At 47.7% G+C, this 26,595-nt stretch overlaps 1 protein-coding gene across 2 annotated transcripts in view; it reads right to left on the bottom strand.

Annotated features, from left to right (window-relative positions):
- The window catches only part of Ptprg (protein tyrosine phosphatase receptor type G), a 680,693-nt gene that overhangs the window by 59,913 nt on the left and 594,185 nt on the right, over positions 1–26,595 (bottom strand). The window contains exons 11-14 of one of the 2 annotated variants that reach the window (XM_052190336.1): positions 26,445–26,494; positions 24,307–25,075; positions 12,554–12,686; positions 206–292 (exon numbers count right to left, since the gene is read on the bottom strand). In XM_052190336.1, coding sequence (XP_052046296.1) covers positions 206–292; positions 12,554–12,686; positions 24,307–25,075; positions 26,445–26,494 — 1,039 coding nt within the window. The remainder of the gene's footprint in view (positions 1–205; positions 293–12,553; positions 12,687–24,306; positions 25,076–26,444; positions 26,495–26,595) is intronic. The other variant, XM_052190337.1, reaches the window with a different exon arrangement.

The raw sequence follows: 26,595 nt of genomic DNA, 5'->3' as shown, positions 1-26,595 counted from the left end.
AAAGCAAGGAGGCGCTGGAGCTGCTGAGGTGGACAGCAGCCACCAGGAGGCTCAACTGGGCTTTCCAGATCTTACTAGCTGGCATGGACCAGGCGAACATCAGCATTTCTGTCTAGAAGACTTCCATCCCCACAGCAACAAAACAAAAGTTCCGCAAGCCAGTCCCAGCCATTGAGACTCCCCCCATTAAGCTGGCCGCCCTCACCTGCTCCCCTTCTCTCCTCTCTCCCCAGAAGAAGGCACTTCACGGGAACGTCGGGGAAAGCCCTTGGACTTTATTTTGTTACACCCTCTAAATGAACAAAAGACAAAAGAGAACATGTGTAGAAGACAGTATTTCAATTGTTCCCCCAGTGTTGTACACCAATGCCCTCCACCCAGACATCCCTGCTATCACAACTTCATTCACAGTATTTTCAAAAGGGCACCTAGATGCCAAAATGGCTGGTGTCAGGGAGGTCTCTGGTGCTGAGGTAAGAGACACAAGGTAGGCCTGTTCTCCAAAGCAATGGTTTATATATCAGAAGGTGGTGTCATTCTCCTGTTGGCCTACTCGTCACCTCTGCTAGCGTACTGTCCCAGCAAGCAGACAGCTTTGAAGGGGACAGGACTTCCAAGAACATGTTGGGTCTCCACTGCCCAGTGCCTATCACATGACCTGCCTTCTGCCACCAATTTCTCTGCATTAGACAGATCAGAGGCTTTGTCTTTTCCGAATGCATTCTTGTCACTTTTACACAGAAAGTGCTTCAGACAGACAGGGCCAGCATTTGGCAAGTTATTGCTCTATGTAGAGTCTCTTAAACTCTAAGTACCTTAGCACCCAAGACTTGCCGGCCCATGTTAAGGATGCATGTTCTAACAAATGCAAACACTTGCAGGTGGCTGATTATATTTGATTGCTCAAGCTACTTGGGCTATAGGATGTCACAGTGAAATGATCTTATTCTAAGTCTTATTCACAGAACTGGGAGAAAAAAAACCACCTAATACATAACCTTTTTTTTCCAGGCTTCCTGCTGAATCATGCACAGAAATGTAGGGTCACGGGGACTGAACCACTTTCCTGGAAGGAAACCAGTATCTCTAGCTTTTAGTGTTCATGTTTTTCTTTTCTTTATTTTTTTTATTTCATGTTTTTCTTCTCCTGTCATAAGTAAGTTTTAAGTTCCTTTTTTTCATTACTAGTGCTATTACACCATTACGCACAAGTGCTTGTCATAGAAGCTCACCTTTAGAGAAAGTAGAACTTGATTGGCAACAAGGTTGAAAAGGGGAGGGGCTCTTGTAGCTCAGAACTTCCTGTCTCCCTCTGTTGAGACTACTCTGTCACTACAATGACTGTCCCCCAAACATCACAGATATGTTATGTGGCTGCAAACACTAATCTGAAGAAATCATGAGTATGTTGGAATGTTTTTATAAATTTTCACAAAAACTTGAAATTTTCAGCTTCCTAAAATATTTAGACTTTTTCTCAACCCTTAGCCCTGCTCTGAATTCTGCCAGATTTACTCTTTCGGGAATTTTGGAGCAGAGCCGGCTATCTCCGCAGTTTTTCCTCACGCACAATCACAGGCTTTTGAGACTCCCACCCGTAAACTGACAACACATTCGTGAGAAGCAAATGCCACAAATCAGTAACTAATATCCCCGACAACCAAGGGGTAACCTCAGCAAGCACAACTAACACTGCTGGGAGAGAAGGCAGTGATTTCCGAGAATCTGGAAGAAAATGGGTTATGCAGCCTAGAACCCACGCCCAGGGAGTCAGCTTTCTGCTTTCTAAGCAGTGAGCTCCGTTTAAAACAGCACCAGCCAGCACTTCCCCAGTACAACCTGTGCTGTCTTTGAAGCATCAAGGAACACGTTTAAATGGCAACCTTTAGCTGTGCCTCCCTCCTCACTTCTGTCTAATGACAGTGTGTTAGCCTGTTCCAAGAGCTTCAACGGGCATCTCTGGGCCAGCTCGACAGCAGGGGGCGGTTACTATAACAACCGACAGCTCTCATGAATTCTGAAAGGCCCCTGAGTAGCCATTTGGGAAACAGTTATTGAGCAGAAAGTTGCCTGGGATCTGAGGCATTAGCTGCCACGTGACTCGGCTCTCCCTGAACAGTTGGGAAGGAAAGGGGGGAGAAAAGTGCCCAGCTCCAGGAACACCTGGGGACCTCAAAATGTCCCCCACCTCCATTCCTTTCAGATTCTCAGGGCAAGACAGCTTAACCCCAGAGTTCTCATCATCCCAGATCTCCAAGGCAAGTCTTATTTTGGCAACATGAGCTGTGTCTAAGCTCTCCCTACAGACTTGACACATTTTCAGGGTTTGGAGAGCTCAATGGTAAAAATTATTTCTAATGGCTAAACATCTTGGAATACAGCCAGAGAGAGAAGGTCTAAGTAGAGATGAGTTATACAGCAGAAATTAATTTAGAAAAAAGGCAAAAAAACCACACAACAAAAATACACAAAGCACCCACGAATGGTCTGCTTTTAAAGAAAACAAAGCCACCAAAAATGCTATTGAAGTTCCAATTTTTTTTTTCTACCTTTTGGTTCTGGGATTGAATGTAGAGTTTTATACATGCAGAAGCTTCTGGGGAAAGCCTCTGAAAGACCAAGGAAGTAGACTTTGCTTGACACAAAGGAAGTGTGGTTTGAGGGACAAACCTACGGCCATGCTGAAAGCACTGTGACCTAGCACCCCTAGGGCTGCCTGAGCACTCATCCTCCAGGGTTCCCTGCACAGTCACAGCTCGAGTATCTTCTCCAGGAAGTTCTCCTTGGCTCTCGTGCCTTTCCCCTGTACCCTAGGCAGGGTCAAGTTTGTTAAAGAACTCACTGTTCACCTTTGGCATGGCTGGTATGGGGTGTGTGTGTGTGTGTGTGTGCACATGCGCGCGTGTGCGCGCATGGGCGTGGGGTGGGGTGTCACAGAATCAACCTGGAATCAGACAGAAGAGCAGTGAGGACAGATGCTGACATCAGTGGCCATCACAAAGGAGCCATAGGGTTGGCTCTGTCCTGCTCAGTGTCCCCACTGGGGAAGGTGAGAACAGTACAGCTGAGTTTCCAGTACACCATGCAAATGAGACAGCCAGTTGGGGATTATGATAGGCATTATTTTCAAATAGCACAGAGTATAGAAAAGAATGTGCCACTTTATATAGCTCACTGGTTTCAGATAACCTTTATTTACTTATTCATCTTTACTAAGCCATGAGTCTGCAAAGCAGGAATCCTGTCTCCTACACAATTTTCCACGGCCTTGTAGATGTATGAGAAGTGGTAAAAGAATCAACAATGGAAGGAAAAAATGGGCAAGTCGCAAACACCTTTGTTCAGCAATGCAGAATCCTAGATAGGATAAAGTAACACTATGAGGTATGTGATCCTGGCCAGTCTTCCTTTCTGGAAACCGTTTCCTCTCTTGAAGCAAGGCTGTTCTCTCCCTGATACCCTCACTGCCAGGTAGGGCTTCTCTGGAGTCAGAAGCACAGGCATGCAGAGAATGCTAGAACACACTTGCTGCCCCAGCTTCTTAGGGAGCAGCAACAGAGGGATGCTCATCTGAGGCTAAGCTGGGCATCGTAGCACAAGCCTATCCAAAAATCTCTAAAAGGTGTTGTGGCTCAGTGGTCAGAGTACTTAAGCAGTATACAAGGCCCTGGCTTCAATCCCTGGCACCTCACAGGGGAACCAATGTAACATGTGCTTTCTTTCATTCAACAATAACTTTCCTGGTGGCTTCTACTAGCAGTTTCACATTTAGTATCCCTGCCGCCACCTACTTAGGAAAAAGCAAGTTCTTAGTACACTTTCTCCTCAATGACTCCGCCAGGGTGGAAAGCAGGCTCATCTAAAGCCATAGCCAGCAAGCACAGAAGTGCTGGCTGACATTGCAGTCGTGTGCAGGGTATCTGCTCTTGTGTTCCTGTTCACAGCTGCTCTGATTGTCATTGTCACTACTGTGCAACTAGAGAAAGAGCCCACCTTCCAGAGTCGCACATGTGGTCAGTTACACTCTGAGAACACATGGCATACTGTCACATGCCCACACCCCATGTCCATGTGTTTCTGTTTACCTAAGCTGCCGTTAAGTCCATACAAATCCCTACACATCTGTACTTTGTACGCTACCATAGTCATCCCGCTCTGCCTCCCTCTGGACATCCAGGGAAGAAAAAATTGCAGTGTCAACCAAACTCACTTGTGTTCATGATGAACAGTGTTTGTTTTTGCAAGATAGAGTTTCTCTGTGTAGCCCCAGAAGTCTTGGAATTTGCTCTGTATACTAGGCTGGTCTTGAACTCACAGAGATCCTCCTGCCACTGCCTTCTGAGTGTTGGGATTAAAGTGTGCTACCACTGCCTGATGAATACCATTCTTAATGAGCAGATATCAACACATAGACAGAGCTCAGTAAAAGAGAGACCTTTTGCCACATGCAGATATGACTCACGGATGTGAGCTGACTTGCCACAAAGTTTACAAAGGGCTTGGTCATATGATCAAGAGGGACATAAATTTACCAGATTAGAACAATATCAAACTTTAGTAAGCCTAGGGTCAGTGTCTACAGTTTCTATTTACAAAGCTTACCATCCTGCGGTCCAGAAAACGTGAAGTTATCTTAGGCCTATCTGAGAAGTGAGGCTGCCTTGTCCGTCTTCGAAATCCCTTCCCAAGCTAGAATTATGTTTAATAAGACACTAGACTAAGGAGCAAAGGCAAAGCAGGCGATTTACTCAGCATCAAATTCTCAAACTAAGAGCGAGATAACTGAACATATTCGTCATTATTCAGTTCCAAGAACACCTTAAAATACAATTAATTGTTTCTCCAAGTTTTTGTTCACATAACTTTGATGGATTCAGAGCTCAAGTTGGTTCTTATCTGGACCTCAAGGTCAGGTGGCCATTACTGTGAAAACATCACTCAACAGTAGCCAAAGGGCTTCTTTGCCTGCGGTGTCTATGTGACCTGCAAGCATGAAAGCAGACCACATAGGAATAACTAACTATTCTCACCATGCATGTTATTCTCCTGTCTGGGGCAACACGATGTAATAGTTAAAATGGTGGGCCACGGCAGGGGGTCGGGGTGGACAGATGGATCAGTGGGCAAGAACACTTGTTTGGTAAGCATGACGGCCTGGTTCTTAGCCCAGCAGCAGTATAAAGCCATACCCTCAACTCTAGACTGTAACACCAGTGCTATTCAGGGTGGGGCTTCCTTGTCTACCTTTAGCCTCCCGGAGAGACCATGTCTCAAAGGGAAAAGCAGGACACCCAGTCTCCTACTCTGGCCTGTACATGGCAGGTACCCCTCCCTCCCACATATTCAGTCCATATAATGGTGGGCTATGAAGTCAAATTACCCACTAAAGATCCATCTGTACTATGACCTGGACTGAGCACATGCCTGAGATGGTAAAACAACTGTGTGTGTGTGTGTGTGTGTGTGTGTGTGTGTGTGTGTGTGTGTGTGTATTCTGAGCTATCCAGGCCTCAAGGGACATAAAAGCCATTCACAAACAGAATCTTCCTTCGTAATAATAATCACAGTTCTAGGTGTATCTGGATGCCTGGCTCAAGGTAGCTAACCTGGGCTATATATAGCTCAGATGCTCAACAATTGACACGCCCCAGCACACCTGGTACCTCTCCTCACATCCACCTCAAGTTACATAAATCAAAAAGGCACCATCCCAAAACTGTCCATCTTCTGTGTGGCAGCAGCTGGGCTGTTCCACATCTTTTTCTGGCACTGATGTTATTTTAGCAGCCTGCTATGGTAAAGCAAGGACCCATGGCTCTTGCAGAGAGTTTCCTCAGTAGTTACTCAAAGTCGGTGCTTCTACCATCTAGAGCGGTAAGAGCAAAATGGCACTCTTCTTTTCCAGCATCTTCAAGAGCTCCGATTGCTCTGACTCATTTGAAATAGCTCTGAACCACTGAAACAGACTGCGAAGCCAGTAATATTTATCATGTACACCGTTGGGTGCCATTTGTTGACGGGGGCAAACATTCATCAGGTCACTCCGTTTGGATGACCTTGCCCTTCACCCTGTCCTCTTCCATGGGGACAGGTCGCTCTGCCATCAGTGTACTTCCTGTACTGTTACAGGTTTGGGGTTTTCCTTCTCTGCAAGGCGAGTGAAAAATACACTGTAGCATCCTATCTACAGCACCTCAACTGAAAGCATTTCAAAGTACATTTTCCTCTGCAGACCTACACTGCCACCTGCTTTTACGTAAGCGTCCCCCAGTGGACTCAATCCCAGATTTCTCAGCTATCCGAAGTCTGTGCTCACGTTTCTTTTGCTTGAGCAAATCTGAAGAAGTTGTCCCTTTTTAGACACTTATGCTGATATGATGATGTCAACGAACCTAGATATTTAAGGACACACGTGTCGGCGCTCCGTAAACACAGGTGTGCTCGCCTGCCTCACCTTGTGTCCTCGGGGGCTACCTCAGCTTCTTATGCAGCAGTCCTACAAAGGGGGTTAGCATGGAGGACAGCCTGACCCTGCCAGACTTCGCGGGCGTGAGAAGAAAGCCTCAGCTGTTAGGCACGAGTCTGCTGCAGTTACTAATACTGCTTAGAGAGCCAGCCCTGGCTTCAAAGCTGTCCCTGCTGGGGGTGTGGGGGTAGGGCCTGTCTTTACCCTGTCCCTACACAGGGAAGCCCTCCTCTGGGATTGCCTGTAGGCCCATTAGGAGCATCATCCGAAGTGATTTTATTAACTTTATAGTCACCCTTTGGTTTTTGGCTCAAAGTAGTTCTGCTCAGTTGGTTAACCTACATTTATACTATACTTAGCTCTAAATTGATGACTGAGCTATTTCTAGGCTACTGTGCATAATGAGATCATTCCAAAGAATAAACTCTAGAAGGAGATTCCTAAGTGTTTTTTTTTTTTTCCCAAATACCATCTTATGCCATGGTAAGATCACTGGAAATTACGTACAGTTACACAATGTGACTACATTTAAAAGGTATTTATTTTCATCTATGGATTTCATTCTCTCACTTGCAAACATTTCAGGTATGCAAGGACCCAGAATTCCATTTCTATTTTTCCTTACAGTCAGATCTGGTAGAACACTGGCACATGTGTGCTTAGTCCCATCTGTTACACAGGGCAGGCTGCTTCTCCCAGCCTATACTGCCTGCCCATCTGCACCCGGGACATGGTTCCTAACTACTTTACAGGGAAGGGAACTGAGGATGGAAGATGACTCTTCACGGAAGGCAGTACTTATTAACTGGCCCCTCCCTGGTAGGTCTCCAGCTCCTGCTACTGACCGGAGCTAATTTTTAAACCCAACACAGCTTTTATACCACTGACACATACTATATCTGCATCTCTCTCTCTCTCTCTCTGACACACACACACACACACACACACACACACACACACTATTCCTTTTCACCTCCCTAGAACCAATTTTCACCCTCTAGTAATGACAGCAGCCTTTGTTAGAAGCCTATGAGCACTCTGCACAGGGCTGTAAGTCTGATGTCGTCTTCAGGCCCAGGCTCTGACCAGTGCTCCCACTTCACCACTACACACTACCACATCCCTGAGGTGTTGCCTCCTGCACCTGCAGCCCCTCAGTGCTCTTCGGTCACTCTCAGGGTGATGGCATCCAGGGCCTTCGCTGTCCTACACTCTGTTCCCTTGACACTGAACCAGTCTATGTGTTGCTGAGGCTCCTTCTCTCTCTTTCTCTGGGCTTGTTCCTCTCCAGTTTCCTCCCCTGATTTCTAGCTGTTCCCGGGGTTCTTCCTGGACCTTACTTCTCTCTCAGGCTTGGCTGACGCACAATATACCCTCACCCTTCTTTAAATATTCTCTATACAATGTTATGTCACTCATCCAACTTTTTAATGAACCCTGGGCACCCAGGGCTTTGTGTCTGAATCATCGAGAACACCACAATGGGACAGAGTCCACAAGCACTGTATAAACACAGGAAGTGGCATATAAGACCATGTCCATGCAATGACAGAAATGGCTTCATAATTTCACAAATAAGGGAATACTTAGCCAAATCTAAACTAGCTGCCTTTCTAAGTCTGGACAGGCCCCTCAGAAATGACCAATGCTCGCCCAATCTTCTAGCTGCCTCTCTAAGTCTGGACAGGCCCCTCAGAAATGACCAATGCTCGCCCAGTCTTCTAGCTGCCTCTCTAAGTCTGGACAGGCCTCTCAGAAATGACCACTTCTTCAGTTCCTGTTTTTTGAGTATTATAGTGGTGAGGCTAGGTTTGGGCTTGGGAGTGAAACCAAGGCATGAGAGGCATATTCCATCCTTCCAGTCACAAACTACACTAGAGGTGGACAGATGACCAAAGTCATATGTGAGCAACACCATTTTGAGACCTCACTGGAACTATCTGATGACAAGGCCGCTTTCTGCTGGGATGGAGTGATGTGAGTCTAACACAGGCCAGCAGGGTCCCATGAAGAACAAACCATGCCAGCCATGTCCTACGTCCTTGTTCTATCTTCCAAGACCAGCCACACCTGGTACTCCCGGAACTTAAAGTGTAATGAGTCAGTATTAATTTGTTTTTTTTCTGGGGGGGGGTGCTTGAGGGAACTTGATTTGTGTGTTAAATACAATCAGAAATGTGCTCTGATGATGTTGCATTTTGTCTGGCTCACAGCAGCAATTCAACAAATGCTAGTTCCCTTTCTCTCCCCAAGTCATAGAAAGGAAAACACCTACCACATGCCCCAGGAGATGGTGCCACCCACGTGTTTGGGACAGTGCCTGGCACTGGTGGTGGACCTGCTGAGCATGATCGATCGCACAATTCAGAGACCCTGTGTTTGATTTTTCCACCTTTTCATGAATGATTCTGTTGCGGTGTCACCAAGTCCAGGGGAACATGCTCAGATTCGACAACACTGGCTGCAGAAGACTGGTGCCATCATGGACTGGCACTGCGGGTGCCCAGCTCTGCGCCTGTGGACACAACCCCTGAGGTTTGGATGAGCCTGCACTGCTTCTGTCAAGTGTCTCTGTCAGCCATCTCAGCCACCGCTGCTTCTGTGCCTGAGAGGGCCTACACTACACTACACTAGCTTCAAAGCCACACCACCATGGGGACGCGTGTCCCCATCGCGTCCCCATCCTACTTGCCAGTTCTCTATGTGACCTTCCCCGTGCTGCCTCCTTTCATGTTAATCACAGGAAAAACATTGGACAAAAAAAAGGCCCTGTCCCTCTAGGCTGGTCTCCTGCTTTGCCCACATACCCGTCTTAACGCGAACTTAGTTTTATTTTTCCTGCTGTCAGAATTTCCTTTTTCTTTTACAGACATTTTTTTTTTTTTTTTTTTTTGTGCACTGCCATTAAATGTCTGGTAAAAAGCTCAAATGTAGACTCTACAGGATGAAGTCTAACATGAAGTCTTGGCATGTTAAACTAAGCTTTAGGGGGAAAATAACAATATTCTGGTATAGCCACTACTATATTTTCCATGTGGACTAAATGGAGGTTTTCAGAAACATAAAGAGTTGTCATTTCAGTCTTAAGGGAAAGTGTCAAACTGTAGAGGGTTTAGAGAGGCCGGTCTTATATGCCCAGTCCCTCCTGAATCTGACTGCACAGGACCGTGTGCCCTTAGCTGCCTGGGGCCTCTGCCTGTCCTACCATGCTGTTCCCCTCTCAGTCTTTGTGATATGTGAGACGGTATGGTGCGGGATATAGTCTGGCTGGTTTAGTTTTATTTTGCTTTGTTTCAGAACTGCTTGGTACAACTTTACCACCCCCTTTCCCCCTGATTCCTTTCTATGTAGCCCAGGCTGCTATAAACTTGCCGTACAAGCCATGAGAAACCCTACTGGATGTTACTGTTGATGTTCCTTTTCTTCGAGACAGAGTTTCTCTGTGTATCCCTGGCTGTCTTCTAACTCAGATATCCTCCTGCCTCTGCCTCCCAAATGCTGGGATTAAAGGTGTGTGCCACCGTCACCCGCATCGGGTGCTTCTTTATGGCAGGATTAGAAGCCTTGGTCAGCAGAGCGGCAGCTATAGAAGCACTCCAGCTGGTCTCCGGCTGTGAATATCTACCCCTTAGGGGGGTTGAACGATCCTTTCACAGGCGCTGCATATAAGATATTTATATTACAGTTCATAATAGTAGCAAAATTACAGTTGTGAAATATCAAGGAAGATAATTTTATGGCTGGGGGTCACCACACCATGAGGAACTGTATTAAAGGGTCTCAGCATTAGGAAGGTTGAGAACCACTGTGTTACGTTCCTATGGAGGGAGTTATTGTCACATACTTAGGAAAGCCTGACACGACCACAGCATCCTTTCCTATTCAGTTGAGAACAGGCCTGACAGTATACTGCTCATCAGTCAATGCTTTCTGCCGAGCCTTCCCTCAGAGTCCACCTGAACACTCACCACCCACGCTAACGCTTCCTCAGAGCTAGACACATCTCTCACTGCCTCTGAATGCTCGTCCTCCGATCTCTGCTTCAGCTTCGTCTCTCACCAACTGCCACTTCATATACAGCACCTAATTCTAAAGTAAGACCGCCATTTACATCAGTGTCAAAGGCAAGGTGGCGGTGGTAATGCGCACCTTTAATCCCTGCACTAGGGAGGCAGAGGCAGGCAGATTTCCAAGTTTGAGGCCAGCCTGGTTTACAGAGTGAGTTCCAGGACAGCCAGAGCTACACAGGAAAACTCTGCCTCAAAAACCTGAAACCAAAAAACTCCTAAGGCTGTCTAGGACTCGACCCCTCGTGCCTTGGCCTGTGTCTCCCTGACACTCTCTCTACTCCAATCATACGTTCAACACCAGGCATGCTCCTGCCTCAGTCACTTTTCATACCCTGCCTCCTATATACTAGAAATTTGGCTAGGCTAGAATGGACTCCAGTTTTTGGGTCTTTGCTTACCAATCATTGCCCAATCAGGATGTTCACGGCCACTCTGGTACCCAGAATGCTCACTTCCAGACCCCAGAATGAGCCAGCTCCTTCCAGATGTCCTGTTCTCCTTTCATACATGAGCTCTCCTAGGGATGCACTTTGGACACTGCCGCATCGCCTGCTGCATCGCCTGCCTCCAGGGAAACACAAGGCTGTGAGAGCAGAGCTTCTGCATTCTCACATCCACTTGTCTCCACAAGATGCTCTGACTCAAACCTGACGGAACTGATGGGAAGAAGTTGAGGAACCAACCCTTTGCAGCTTGAGGGATGAAGGATTATTGAGTCTCACAGCTTGAGTATTGTCCTTCAGTGTAGGAAGATGTGGTGGCGAAGGATAAAGCTACTCGATCTCCATAAACCAGCAGTGAAAAAGAACTCTGGCACCTTGCCAGTTTTCTCTTTCCCCTCTGTCCATTCAGCTCATGGGTGGGGCTGCCCACTTCCAGGGTGGATCTTTCCTAAGGACTTTGACAATTCAGCTGACAATCAAAACTAACCATTACACTGGCTGTCCTAGCTTGCTTTCTATGGCTGTGGTGAATACCTTGACCAAGATGCATGTGTGTGTCTGTGTGTGTGTGTGTGTGTTGGCTTCAGGGAGAGGTTAGTTGGTTTACATAGCTCTATTTCAGTCCATCACTGAGGGAAATCAGGCGGGAACCAAAGCAGGGCAAACAAAGATGGGAACCAACCAGGAAGGAGCGCTGCTTTTTTGGCTTACTCCCTTGGTTTTCTTTGCTACTTCTCTTATACAGCCCAAGTCACCTGCAGAGAGATAGCCCTGCCCACAGTGGCCTGGGCCCCGCCTGCATCAAAAGCCCCCCAAGCACGTGCAGTCTAACTGAGGCAGTTCCTCAGTTGAGGCTCCTTCTTCCCAGGACACTATAATTTGTATCAAGTAACAAAAACGAAGGCACACACTGCTAAACCTTGTTAGATAGCTGGGAGAACACCTGGATGTTTGAGTGATGATGACAGCCTGGCCCCACATCTGGTTTGGCTTGACTCACTAAATTGAAGTGGCTGGGACTCTGTAGCTGAAGACGCTGGAACTTCTGCACAGAGCCCTAAGGCCCTCATGGGACTCATAGTGAGAACCTCCTAGGCAACAGTAACAGGAGGCCTGCAGCAAGCCAACATCCTTATCTCCCGAATACTAAACAACTAAACGCCTGATAGTGATACAGTAACTGTTTTGTGATCACCCAATTTAACTTTCACCAAAAAGCTATGAACCATCTGAAAGATAAAGGCTACTTAATGTACTGCATGGATACTGCAAACTACAGGCACATTCTGACAGAGGCTGGAAGCGCTGGGAACTCACCAGGCCCTTCTGTAGGTCTGGATGACTAAAGTTCAAAACAGAAAAGAAATTTGAATCCATCAAATAGCAGAGCCTGAATGTGAATATCAATCTCCCAGATTACCGTAAGTGCTGGGACCCCAGAGGCAGGTCAGGCCCGTGTCACCTTCCCGAGACACAAGGTAAGAAAATGCACACTGCTTCAGTGTTCTGAGCATGGAGACCATGTGTTCAAGTCTCCGGGGATCGGTGCCTGGTCACCCGCCCTGCATGCTCACCTCCAGTACACCAGCACGGCAATGAGGAGAACGAGGCACAGGAGGGTCAAGGCTGAGACCACAATCAGGGGGATGATCCACTCCATCCTCCCAGGGGAGGGGCGGCTTATCATTCCAGAGGTGTTCTTCTCAGCTGCAAGACAAACATCCCAGTTAGTGGGCAAATGGGAGTGAGCCCTGGAGCCACGCTAACAGATACAGCTGTGGCTGGTCATCCATGTGCAGCTCCTGCTCTGCTGGCTACAGTGTCCCTGGGACACACATTAGAACAATGAAGGTCTTATCCCAGCATCTAGAAGCCCATAAAAACAGATACTAGGGAAGTTTGGGGTAGGGTCTGAAGGGTGAAGTGTGTTCTGAACCAGAAGTGGGCATCAGATCCCATTACGAGTTCTGGAGAGATGGCTCAGTGGTTAAGAGCATGGACTGCTTTCCAGAGGTCCTGAGTTCAAATCCCAGCAACCACATAGGCGTCTGTAATGGGATCTGATGCCCTTTACTGGTGGATCTGAACACAGCTACAGTGAACTCATATAAAATAAATAAATCTTAAAAGAAAACAAAGTAACCAGATAGTAGCACCTCCTAGCGTCAGCACCCTAGGCTCTGGCCAGCGTCACCTGCTACAGACCTCAGAAGGTCTAGTTCTCTCCTTCCACCCATCACCTACCCTCATTCTTTTCAAAAGCCCAGACAACTCAGGACAGGGGGTCAGCCTGTCCTGACCACGGCACATTCCTGCCTCTAAATGGCAGTCTGAGGTTCTGTGTAGAAATCTGCCAACTGGTGGAGTCCTCTTCCTGGTCACCCAATATTTCTCACTCCAGATCTTTCTTTCAGCATCTAATATCTTCAGAGTCTCCAGATGCCTTAGCAGGTCAGATGAGTCTCTCTAGAACTATGGGGCAGGTACCTGGGAATGGTTAGGGTTGCTACTCCTCACGGTAGGAGGAAGAGAGACAGGCCTTTGGAGAACTAATCTCAGTGGAACTAATGTGATGCCAGGGAAAGCAGGGAAAGTGCAAGGTCTTGGGCTCGGGGCGGGGGGCTGGGGTACCCAAGGCCTGTACTAACACTAACCCAAGCTAGGGAAGTTTGGGGCAGGGTCTGAAGGGTGAAGTATGTTGTGAACCAGAAGTGGGCATCAGATCCCATGACAAGTGTGTTCTGGACAGAGGGATTGTGGAAGCATAACTTAGGAGGAGGGGACCAGGATAGAACACTAGAAATCAGATCAACCAGGGCCTCGCCGGCTGGATCGAGCACATGGATTTTAGTCCTAATGGTGCAAGTTTATGTAGAGTTTGAAGTGGAGGTGGGCAAGCTTCACATACTCATTCTCTCCTCCACACACTGCTTTAATGGCAAAGCAGTGGCAACTGCCCAGAGGAACCAGAGTTGCAAATGAGGATAATTTTTCAGGGCTCCAGCAGGGGTCAGTTTAGCCAGGCAATTATCTGGCTGCCGGCCGGGGCATCTCATAGACCTGGAGGTCTTGCTAATGGGAGAAGTGTCAGGAGGTTTGATAGCAGAAGCCACATGACCAATTAACTCTGTTTTTGCCCTGGATGCTCTCAGCTGCTAGGGGATGCCTAGTGTCTTTTTTTTGTTCTCCCAAACCTTACAGAAACTGAACTCTGGCCTGTGGTCCCCACTTAGTTCTATACAGCCTCTGGTATTGCTGTCATCCTAAAATCTGTAAGATCACTACAGAATTCTCTTGGCTTTAGGAGGACCATTGGAGTAGCCCTGCAGTTGTGAGGATCAGTGACACACGAACTGTCCCTGAAACTGAGTGTGTATCTCTGCTTCTATCTGCCCCTTCCTCATCCTTCACAAGATGAAGGTCTCTACACAGTCTTCATATATGCCCCGGGCTAAGCAGGATCGTGGTGCAAATACGCCTCCATGTCTGAGCAGGGAAGATTGCAAGTAGAGTTAGATGAGTTATGTCATCCTAGCATTGTGCGGTGCTGCGTGACACTGTCCCCAAAGGCAGCACTGGACAGGAGGGCTCAGTAAGCAGCCACCTGCATCCTGACAGTGATGTGGCCCATGGCAGTCTTTCTCTGAAGGCCTAAGATGGGGGTGCTACTAGATTTCCAAATGAGGGGAAAGACAGTCAGTCCCAATGCCAACCTCACAGAACTATCTTGTCTTGGGTATTGGGGACCTGGAAGTGGTTCCATTTCCTGTTAAAAATCCCACAATGTCACCCTCCTGAACCATGGATTCCTGCTCAGAGAGAACAGGGAGGGTGCCCAGCTAGCCAGCCTGCTGAACTGTAGCCATGTGTAAGCTCTGTCTTTGGTACCTCTGGAGGGTGAAGAGGGTTAAGATCATAGGATCAAATCTCGGCTCTGCCACCTTGTGTGTAGCCTTTAACCAATGACCTAAGCCTGCTTGTACCTGGATTATGTCATCTACGAATCAGGACACAGGGCACCTGCCACACAGGAGTCTTAGCGGCTGTGACGGCTAGTTTTGGTTGTTAGCTTGACTTGCCTGGGATTAGCTAAAATTCAAGTGTCTGGGTACCCCTGTAAAGGATTTTCAAATTGCTTCAAGTGGGAAGACCCACTTTCAACATGGACCTTTTGAAGTAGAAAGTTTCCCCTTAAATCTGGGCCATGTCTTCTGGTGGCAGCTTATATAAAGACCATGGGAGAAGGAAGGGCTTGCTCTCTGCCTGTTTTCCCCCTCACTCATGATGGCAAGCCCGTTCTTTCCCTGGTATTGTCCCAAAGCCTCCTTAACTGGGATTCCAGCATACACTGAAGACCAGCCGAGACTGGGGTCGTCCGCCTTGGGTGCGGGACTTTCCATCACGAGACAGCCATTGTTGGACTCGTCAGACCATAACCCGTAAGCCACTCTAATACAGTTTTTATACATTATAGATTCATGCTGTCAGGTCTATTTCTCTGGAGAACCTTGACCAACCCAGAGACTCTCAATGAGAAGATGTGTGTAGAATGGCTGGAAGTGTACCCACATCTGGCAAATGCAGAGCACAATCTACTATCACCCCTGTGGCTCTAACAGTACAGGTCACATACAAGTTTTCTACATCCCCACAGGCTTCCTAAGGCAGGGCTGACATCCATCTTTATGCAACTCTGGGTAAGTGAAATACTGTTGATAATTACTATAGTTAATTTCTCTATGCCTCAGTTTCTTTCTTGTTGTGGATGGCTCTATGCTACTTGTGTTTTTATGTCAACTCCACTTTCCCAGGAGGAGGTGTCTGGAATGAGGAATGAGTCACATACTCAGGTGGCTTCTTGTGAACCAATTCCCTAATGAATAAAGGAGCCAATCACTGGGCAAGTAGGCAGGACTTCTCAGTTGGATGGAGGAAGAGAGGTGGAGACAAAGTCTTTTGGACAGGGATAGTGTGAAGATGAAGTGTAATTACGAGTGTCTCCCAGTTTCAATGGCAGATCCTTCAGGATCCTTCAGGATTCACTGGAAGATTTAGATTTAATAAGGCTTACAGGATTAGGATTTTAGTAGTTGTGCCCAGCGACTGAGTTACTGTTGTTTCTGAACTAAATTTGTGTTGTGTTTTCCTTCATGTGGCAGCTCATCTGGGTTCAAGAGAGAAATGTACAGTGGCAAGGCATGGGTTTGCCTGAGGTGCACCACAAAGGTCATGGGGGATTTGAAGCATGGGGTTGGTGTGGTAGCGACCCACCAGAAGGAACTGAGCGAGCTGGGTGGAGAGATTTTAGAGCTCTGAGTCAGAGTCTCCGTGAGATAAAAACAGGTTGGCCATTGCCAGCCAGTGCATGGCTAGCCAGACCACTGGGGCAGAGAGTTGCCAACACAAGTGCGGGAATGTGACAGCATCTTTGTAAAAACTTCCCTAACACTTCCTCTGTAAAAGAAGGAAGTAATACTGTCCTGTGCATTATGGAGTAAATACATATGTATATGACGTTTAGAATGCTGCCTGGTCCTTGCCCTGGCTACCATTAGCTGCTGTGCCTGTCACCGTCACTCCTGCCATCTGAACTAGTATCACCACATAAGCTCTATCACTAGTCCCTTCCCTACAGCATTACCAAGGGGGTGGACACACTGACTGGGTGGCTGCTGAATCTGACTCCTCCCTGTTCAGACCTGAGTGTCACACAGTACTTCAGACAAACACGGCCTGAGCACAGGATTCTGCCTACCTTCCTGCCACAAGCCTGCTGTGAGGCAGCCCCAAGGCTGGCCCTGAGGGAGACCCACCATATTCTTCCTACTTCAGGAAGACAGCTGTCCCACTGTTGCATCAGTCTATGGCCCCAGTGAAGGATGAGCTGCTAGGAGCTACTAAGAACACAGCACAATCTACAGGCATCTGCGCACAATGTATCTGTAGGCTCCGCTGGCTACCTGAGGTCACAAACACTGCAAGCCTATATATGCTGTGGTTTCCTTATGCATAAAGCTTATGACAAAAGTTGAATTGACAAATTAGAATAAGATACTAATAACAGTAAAAATGGAACAATTAGAACATCCTGGAATAAAATCAAGTGGTTATCATCTTTTTCTCTCAAAATAGGCATTACTTGAACATAAGGACCATGATAATAGGCAGTGTTGATCTGATAACTAAGTGACCAATAAAAGTAGGTGCTGAACATAGTAGCGACACAGAGGTAAATGACTTTATAGGCAGCATGGTGTTAAGACAGTATGACATTTCTTCAAGATTCTCATAACCGTATAATGGTGCCTGCCTTCCATCCCAGCATTTGGGAGGCAGAGGCAGATAGCTCTGTGAGAGTTTTGAGACCAGCCTTCTGGTCTACCTACATGTAATTGCTAAATTTCTAAATCCTTTGTATGTTGTTTATACAAGAGTTGGCTGCTGGTAACTCAAATGGCAGAAAGCCAAGCCTTGAGGACTTCTGTATAAAGGTTTCAGTCCAACTGAGGCAGTGTAGGCCTGACAGCAAGGTCCTGGACCTCAGTTCAGGTGGACCTGGCTACACACTGACAGTTTAGGGTGTGGCTTTGAGTAAATGTCTTAGCATCTGGTCCTGCCTCTTTTAAAGGAAAGCGGTGATAACATTCCCCTTTACTGGGTACATGGGGATTACAAAGGTGACCCAGCTAAGCGGATGCTAAGTTATGCCTGTATAATTCACCAGCCAACTGCAAATGAACCCAGGCAGCCCCTTGTTCAATATTCCCTGAGGAGTTTCCAGACAGAGCTGAGTAATGTGACTACAGGCCGGTGTCGTTCTGAGCACAGAGCCTCTCAGTGTCCGCCCTGGAGACTCTCAAAGCTGCTGCTTCTAACCAAGGGCCCAGTGGCCGGGGCCACCATCCTGCCTCTCAGGTTCTCAGGAAGTTCTATCTTCAGAACCTCCTTCCAATTGGAACCGAGCACTGGCTAGCCCGCTCTCGGTTACGAGGAAGGGAGGTAGGGAAAGCGTCACCACTTCCCTTCCTCTCAGTATTCATTTTCCCATCCAGCAGCAATGGAGTACAGTGCCTTCATTCTGTTTAAAAAAAAATTCAAAAAAAGAAAAGAAAAACAGTTTTCAGTGGCATATGTCATCACTGAATTAATGCTGTTTGCCTTTTACTGGCTTGGCTCTCATCCCAGTAGAAGCAAATAAAAACGAGTACAATGTACTATAAATGCTACAGGCACAGAGACATCAGATGGACCAGCTCAAGTACTTCCTGCCTCCAAAGGACTCGGCTCCAGCCATGGGTCAGGAATAGACCAGATTGCCGTGACGTCCAGGACAGAGAAAACGGCTTCTTTCTTTTTCAGAGAGAGCCATCAACGGAGGGGTTGCACACTCACCGACATACAGCCTGTCCTCATCAAGGGTCACTTCACTAACATTGTTCCGAGTGATGCCTCATTAAAAAAACCACCCACTGTGAATAAAGGAAGCTGCTCTTTCTCCTCTCCCTCTCCCTCCAGCGTGTGTGTGTGTGTGTGTGTGTGTGTGTGTGTGTAAGCACATAATATAAAGTTTACCATTTTAAGCATTTCTAAGTACATATAAGTAGGGTTAGGTGTTAAGCCTGTTGGGAAGCTCATCTTCCCAACATTTTCATCTTACAAAGAGGAGAAACTGTACTTTCCTAAGTCACACCCTTCCATCCACTCTCCCAGACTCTGTTCCACACAGGAACTGTCAGTGTCAGGTCTAAGGTCTCTCAGAGGAATCACACAGGATTTGTATTAGTGACTGGCTTATTTCACTTAGCATAATGTCCTTGAAGGCGGAGTGTGTGTATGGGGGGCAGGGTTTCTGTTTGTCCCCCCCCCCCCCCCCCCGACTCCCTGGCCACCTTCTCAATGCTCAGTAATTCCTCAGTAATGCTGCATTTTGTTCTTTCATCCACTGATGGGCATTCCAGTTGCTTCCATGTCTTGGCTACTCTGTACCCAATATAGCTAGGAATATGCGCAGATGACCCCTCCAGCTGCTGCTGGGAACTCTTCAAAACGCACATCCAGATGTGGGATCACTAAGTCCTTATGTTCATTCTATTTCCAATTTTTTTTTTAAACAACCACGCTGCCTCACCCTGGTTCCAGTCTCCTTTTAGGGTTTGGCTTTTCACATCAAGAGTTGCTGATTAGTCACACACACACACACACACACTCACACACACATACACACACACTCACACACACACACAAATACACACACACGCGCACACACTCACACACACACTCACACACACAGTCACACACACACACACAGTCACACACACACACACACACACACACACACACATGAACGACCTGGCTCTGTGTTCTAATTGACATGTGTAAACCATACTAGATTACCATCTGTCTCCAGCTGTATGCCCAAAGTTCTCATTAGTAAAATTCCCAATTCCACAAATGCCTGTTTTGTGGGATTCTGACCAGCAAAGGATGATCTGTCACCTCTGGTAGAACTTGGAATGTTGAGGGTGTTTAGTTATCCCCAACCTAATACAAAATCTCCCGCTACAGCTGTCCATTACCCACCAGATTGCTCCCAGGGACACACCATGTGCCTTATAGTCACATTATTTATACAATAGCCAAGACGGAGAAGCAACTGGAATGGCCAACAATGACTGCAGGAAGGACACTAGACCTATCACATGGTCCTGGAATTAGTTAGAGACAAAAGCCACGTACAATCTTACATCAACTACTCTGCCCCACCCCCACGCCACCCCAATTTCATCCTCCTTTTTAGGGTTTGGCTTTTGCAGACTTTCCTAGATCAAAGATTATGTGTAGTATGGCAGGAGAAAGTTTTGAGGAGCCAAATTTTTTTTGAAAGGAAAGTAAACCATGTTTGGCAGCTTCAGCTACCCAGAGCTGGTATTTACCACGACCCTCAAGAACACAGCAAACAAGTGCACAGGATAGAGCTCACAGAAGGCTGCAGACCATGTAACTGGCCTTGGCTGAACGTTGCTCGTGGGACCTCTACAAGTATCATGTCATGTATTTTAGGTGAAATACACAATACTGGTCCTAACCTATGGAGAGCTCAGTGCTGTCAGAAGTTAGAAGTCCTGACTTCTTCTTTAGCCTGAAGAACGGAATCTGGTACTAATTTTTTTCAAATATTGAGTGTGTGTGTGTGTGTGTGTGTGTGTGTGTGTGTGCGTGTGTACTGTATCTCTAAGTGTGAAAGCCAGAGGACAACTTGTAGGAGCTGGTTTTCTCCTTCCATCATATGTATCAGGTTCCTTTAGTTACTGGCTTTGGTTTTAAATCAACGACTCTCCTCCCCTCTCCCCAAGGCATCTTCCTTCAAAGGAAACAGATAGTCTATCAGCTTTGGCACTGTAGATACTTAGAGCCAGATACCCTCTCGCTGTGGAGCTGTGTGTGTGTGTTCCCGGGCAGCATCCCTGGCCTTTTCCCAATAGATGCCAGGGGTACCTGCACCATGGCACTCTGTGGGGGGGACAGAACACGAGAGGGAGAACCTCTGCTCTAAATGGAAAAGTGTCAGTTTTGGGAGAATGCATGTGATAATGTTATTGCCCTATGTCATCTCCAAACGCCTCACACTTCGTACTCTGGGAACTAGCACCAGAATACACAGGAGGCCCAGGAGCACCCCAGACTAACAAAGGCCTCCTTGGGCCTGGTCCCAACACATGCTGTGACCCGGATAAGCTCCTTTACCCTCATAAACCATGGTTTCCTCATGTGCACGGTGGTGAACTGTGACAGGAAAGCCCTCAAGGGAATACCTTAGGGTGAGTGAAATGAGAAAGTGGTCTCAGCACAAGGAGAGCTCTCAAGATACACATGGGAATCCAGGATGTTGTTATTTCAAAAATAACTTTTTAAAGTTGGGTCCCTTAGAGTTTGAGGCTTTCAACACATTTTCGAAGGAGTGGGTGTCTACATCTCTGTGTCCCCTATCCTGGCTCAGCTCACAGCAGAGCAGACATTCGGGAACTGTCCTTGTCCTTTTTTGCACTCGCAGCACATGGGCCACATAACACCAGGACAGAGATTTGTGGCTCACGATTATAAGGCAGAACCACTTGTAAACACAAATCACCAAAATTCAGAACTATCTCTGTGGGCTTAGGGAGAAGTGGTCCTTTCTGCTCTGAGTACAGAGAGTCCAGGGCAGTGAGTGCTCCTGAGTGGGGTGAGGTGGGCGTGGGGGTGGGGGTGGGGCTCATGTATCTCCTCTCACCTTCTGAGTGCTGGGTTAAGGGTCAGTGCCACCATGCTTGTAAGGTATATGTGGAGCTGAGGCTTTTGGCACAGAAAAAGAAGTACTCTGTCAATCTAGCTACACTATCAAACCCCTGTAGGTCCTTTGAACTCCAGGTTCTTGAAGCTGCTTCTTAGTGTTCATTCAGATTGCAAAACAGACCTCCTGGTGCCACTGCAAAGCCGCCATTGATACTAGGCTGCAGGTGCTCCTCCTCCCCAGCACTAACTAAGAAGACCAGAGGCTTCATCTGCATGATCTGCGGCCTTGACCAAGAAGCAGAAACCAGCTTGAAGGTCTAGTGATGGGGGGGGGGAAGGGAGAGCTACCGCTGAAAACAGAGTAGAGGAGCTACTCCGCAAACTTTAAATGTATTCTGACCACCAGAGGTGTGGCAACTGGATGGGGAATCAAGACCAAGCTCTGTGTTCTTCTCCCTTTTCCAGGAGTCTGGGGTCCACCTCCTCTTCTAAGAATCAGTCTTGGAAGCCCACCTTTCAGCTTCTCAAGCTAGGGACACCCCCAGTTCAAGCACACAGCAAACACTGTTTTCAGACACTTGGTAAAAGCAATGTTTCTCAGAAGCTGGTCGAGAGCCTCAGTCCCACTCCGCCCCTCTGCTTAAAGAGGAGACACACTGGCCGGAGCCACATGGCTATGCCCATCTCTACACACAGGGAAGTGTTCTTGAGGAAAAGGTAATGGCTCAAGTCACTTCTCTTGCTGGTGTCTACCCCTGGTTTGCCATTTCAATTAAAATCTAGCCCTCAGCCTAGTGAGCACGCCCTTTTTGATCGTGGCTTTCCCAGTGTGAGAACTCCAAACGTTATCACTGCTCCTTCCCCTCTGTGGTCCAGATCCACTTAGAGATTCTCAAGCCATCCAAACTCGCTCCTGGTTTAGGGCCTCTCCTCCTGACATTCCAGCAGGCCTAGAATGTTCTTCCACGGGTCTGTGACTGGCTAGCTCTCTGCACTGGTCTCTCTCTGCAAATGCTATTTAAGGTCGAGCAGTTTTTGCTAGGGTATCCTAAACCTTTCCCAGGAGCATGTACCCCTCAGAGAACAGAAGTCTCCATCGACAGTCTCTTCCTAAAGCCTCATCTAGAGCCTGGTACACAGTGAGAAGGAACTCTTCATTTCCTTATCATCCTTAAGTGCAAGAAAGTCAACTGTTACACAGCAGTTTCTCAGGGGGAATGCGTAGTTCACACAAGACCACAAATCCATGGACCTGCATTTCCTTCATCCACACAAGGTTCCTGTACCTTTCCATCAAAGTGCTCCACACTTAACAACACCCAAGGGAGACCCCTTCTTAGAAAAAAAAAATAGTTCCTAGCAGCTTTAAGGGAAAGTAATTCAACACATGAAAATGTATTCTAAGTTGTATCTTAACATACGAGATCTCAGCTTTAGATGAATTTTAATGTTTACAAGTGCAAAAGCAAATAAATATTTACCAGTTGCCTTTTTTTTTTTGCACTCATAATTCCACAACAGCTTAAATGAAAAAAACATTGTTGCTAAATGGCTTGCAGTCTGGCAACACGAGGGGTTTCTTATTAAGAAAAGCCCTCACGACAGTTGCAACCCCTCGTGCGACAGCTCCAGCCCAAGCGTCAGGATGGCTCATTAAGATCTGAGCATGTGACTGAGGCAAAACATCAACACTGGTGTCAACTACCTGAGGATCCCAGCAAGTGGGGGCCGAGTCAGCCACGCCTGCTTCCCCAGCTAGAAATGGGGTGTTTCATGCAGCCACCAGGGCTCAAGGACAGCCAGCTTTTCAGCCATGTCTGCTTCCCCTGCTCCAGATGGGGTAATTCAGGGGGAGGCTACCCATGGCTTGTCACAGCTGCCCTTACTAATCGGGTACGGTCGTGGACTACTAAGGCCAGGCGTCTCCAGACTAGACATGTCATCTTTTCTCATTTAGAGTGGGTCTCCACCCCACTCAGAACTCTCAGTCATAGCATCCTGACTATTACTCTCACAATCAAACATCCCAGTTGGGTAGTTTCCTGGCTTGCCCAAAAACACATCTCAGCAACCTGCTCTCCAGCGTCCCTGTTACCCAAGTCCTTGGAATGTACTGTAGCCAGCTGTCATCAGTCACCATTCTGTCACCCCCTCTTCCAGGATGCAGGCAAGGAGCTCCCCGACAGAACAAGGGCCACCAGGAAACAGACTGTCTGTATTTAATAATTGATTAAAGAATAAAAGCATGTGTGTATGTGTGTGTTCATGTGTGTACATGTGTATGTGTGTTTGTGTGAATGTATATGTATATATGTGTGTGTGCGTGCATGTATGTGTTCATGTGAGTGTAGGTGTATGTGTGAATATATGTATGTATGTGCATGTGAGTGTGTGTGTGTACATGTGAATGTATATGTATGGGAGTGTGTGTTTACGTGTATATGTATGCATGTATGTGTGTGTGTGTGTGTGTGTGCACTCAAGTTTGTGTATCGTGTGTAAAAACTGGAGAACAACTTTGGATGTTGCCCCTCAAGAGCCATCCGTCTTGGCTTTTTGAGCAGGTTCTTTTGCTCCAGGCTATCTGTCCACTGAGTCCCAGGATCTGCTGGGCGCTGTCCCCCAAGTGCAGGGATTTCAAGTGCATGAAACTATGCTTTGCTTTTTCAAAAAAGAATACATGGGTTTGGGGCTCAAACTTCAGCTTTGGAGACAAGCGATTTACTTTCCTTTGGCTATTACCCCACCCACCCACCCACCCATGCCACCCAGGAATAAAATCAAGAGCGAGTGCCCACTTTCTTCATTTAGATCTCTGTCTGAGGCCTTGGGTTCTTCTGGAGTAGACACAAGGACAAGGAAAGACTTGCTCCACTGAGAGAATGCATCTTATCGGGATGACACAAAAATGCGTGGTTATATCAGGGAAACGGATAACCCCAAGGGACTATTTCCCCAGTCCTCACTTCCCAGCCTGCCCACCCCCAACTTTTAGAAATAGGTCAAGCCTGTCCACAGCAGTCTGAACCCTCAAATGTGGACCAACCCCACTTACCTGGGTTAACGGTGATGAATTTGCTATCCTCAGAAAATCTGTCCCCTCGGGACATAGGCTTTTTAGATGGCATTTCGGGCCTCCTGGGATCACTCCCTGAATAATGTTCCTCTGTGGCTGTTGGGGGCACTTGGGTGGCTGTGTCCACAAGGGGATCTAAGCCTGGAGCAACATGGCCCGGCTGGTCTGTGGCAGGGGCAGAGTGGTCCTGCCCATGCCCAGGCATAGTCTGATGTCCTCCCTCCCCTGCAGTCCTGTGAGGGGAGGAGGGGGTGGGGGCAGGTGCAGTCCGGTCACTCTCTGCGGCTGTGTGAGCAGCCTCACTCTTCTCCTTCTTCTCAGAGTCCTTCTCCTCCTCCTCGTGCTCCCGCTCACCATCCTCACTCTCGCTTTTCTCCTCCTTCTCCCCCTCCTCTGCACCCTCGCTGTCCTTTGTCGGTGCCGAGTCGCCATCCGGCCCAGGGGACGCTAAGGCCTCGGTGGTGGCAAGGACCGGCCGCCCTGCCTGCTTGCTGGATGCAGACGTGGTGGGAAGGCGTGTGGGCCACACAGTACTGGGGAAGGAGGAGATGCCACCACCACCGAAGCCCAGGCCTGCCAACAGTGTGCTGGTGACCACAGAGGCCACTGTAGCTTGGCTGCCACTGGAAGAAGGACCCATCCCAGTTGCCATGGAAACAAATGAGAAGGGGATGCCGGAGGATGTCCAAGTAGAAGAGCCAGAGCTGATGGGGGCCATGTCTGCTGAAGAGGCAGGAGAGGCTGTCGGCTGAAAGGGCCACCGGGGTGTGGAGAAAGGGAGATGAAGAGAAACGTAGAACATATCAGTAACCAAAAATCCACGCAATGCCCTGTTCTGCAAAAACCCAGATTTTGGTCTCCTATATTATGGGTTTTCATAAGCTCTGGTATGAAGTGGACTACTGCTGGGGGTGAGAGGCAGGGGTCAATGTGTGCTGTTCTGCTGGTCACTGCCTAGCTCTGAGATGTGGAAAACCAGCAGACAGAGCTAACAACCCACCGTCATACAGAAAGGCGGTCAACAGAGCCAGAGGGAAGGGAAGCAGCCCGGGGCAGCAATGGCAGTGGCAGAAGGAGCCAGCACACGCTGGATGTAGCTCCTGACTCTGCAGCTTCTGGTTGAAGGCAGCCCAGCCACAGAGCCTCGGGAGTGTCTGCATTTCTCCACAGTGCAAGCTCTGCCTCCACAGACTGTAACATTCAGGGCAACAACAGATGTTCCACTTAGGAGGGGCCACCTCTGTGCTGGGGGGTCACCATGCTACCCATTCTATGGGTAGGGAAACTGAGGCTTATAGGAGATAGGGAGCTTATTCAAAGGGCATGACTGTGACGCCTCGGAGGGAGGGCTGCGCGTGGGCAAGCCTCAGCTCATCCTTTCCTTGTGTTGAACAGGGGCACAGTCATATAAGGCATCTTCTACCCAAACCAGGAAGTGTTCTGGGATGACGCTTAAGTTCAGCCCTTACAGGCAGGTATAGAAAACCCCAAATTATACCTCACTACTTATACAAGTATAAAAACAATCAGAATAAGTCACAGTTTGGAACCTCATCCAATTTCACACGAAGAACCTTGCAGTTTCAGGATAGCCGTGAGTACTGAAAATCAACTCTCACAATCACAGAAAAGCCCTTCAACTGAGTTTTGAGTTGACTCCTTGCCTCGTTGTGTGATGGTGGGCCCATTTGTTTAACTCAGTTTCTTCGCCTTCACCCTAAGCTCTTTGAAGATGCAAAGAGAATAACTTGCGTCTAAAAGCTGGGATGTGCTGAGTGAGTTTCAGGTTATGGTTAACCCCAGCACTGGTAATGTTTTATTCGTAGCTGTGGATGACGGCCTCTGGCTTGTACCCTAAGGTGAGGGAAGGCCTCTGAATGGATTAACTCCTGTATCATTTGATCCCAGGGATCATACATAATTATAGATCCGAAATATTTTTATTTTGACAAAATTATACATCAGAAGCCACCAATGGCCCAGTACATCGTACAGCAAAATGTATGCTTGTCTCTGAATGGGGCAGTTCAGCAACGCTATGCTGACACCTTGTGGTCAGAGCTCTGACTGCATCCAAATTATCACCTGCAACAGGGGGCCCAGCCTTCTCCACTTACCACTCCTGTTTTCACAATCCTGGTCCCTTGGAAGATCCGGGTAGTGTTAGCTGAGAAACAAAGAAGTTATGATGTAAACAACACACAAGGCTCAGATGTGCCCCCCAATAAGACCCTCCTATGGGCATACAAATCTAAACTACACACAGTT

Source organism: Apodemus sylvaticus, chromosome 8 (assembly GCF_947179515.1).
Source record: "Apodemus sylvaticus chromosome 8, mApoSyl1.1, whole genome shotgun sequence".
NCBI lineage: Eukaryota > Metazoa > Chordata > Mammalia > Rodentia > Muridae > Apodemus > Apodemus sylvaticus.
The sequence above is the reverse complement of the archived record's forward strand: the minus strand, read 5'-3'. Positions and strand labels throughout refer to the sequence as shown.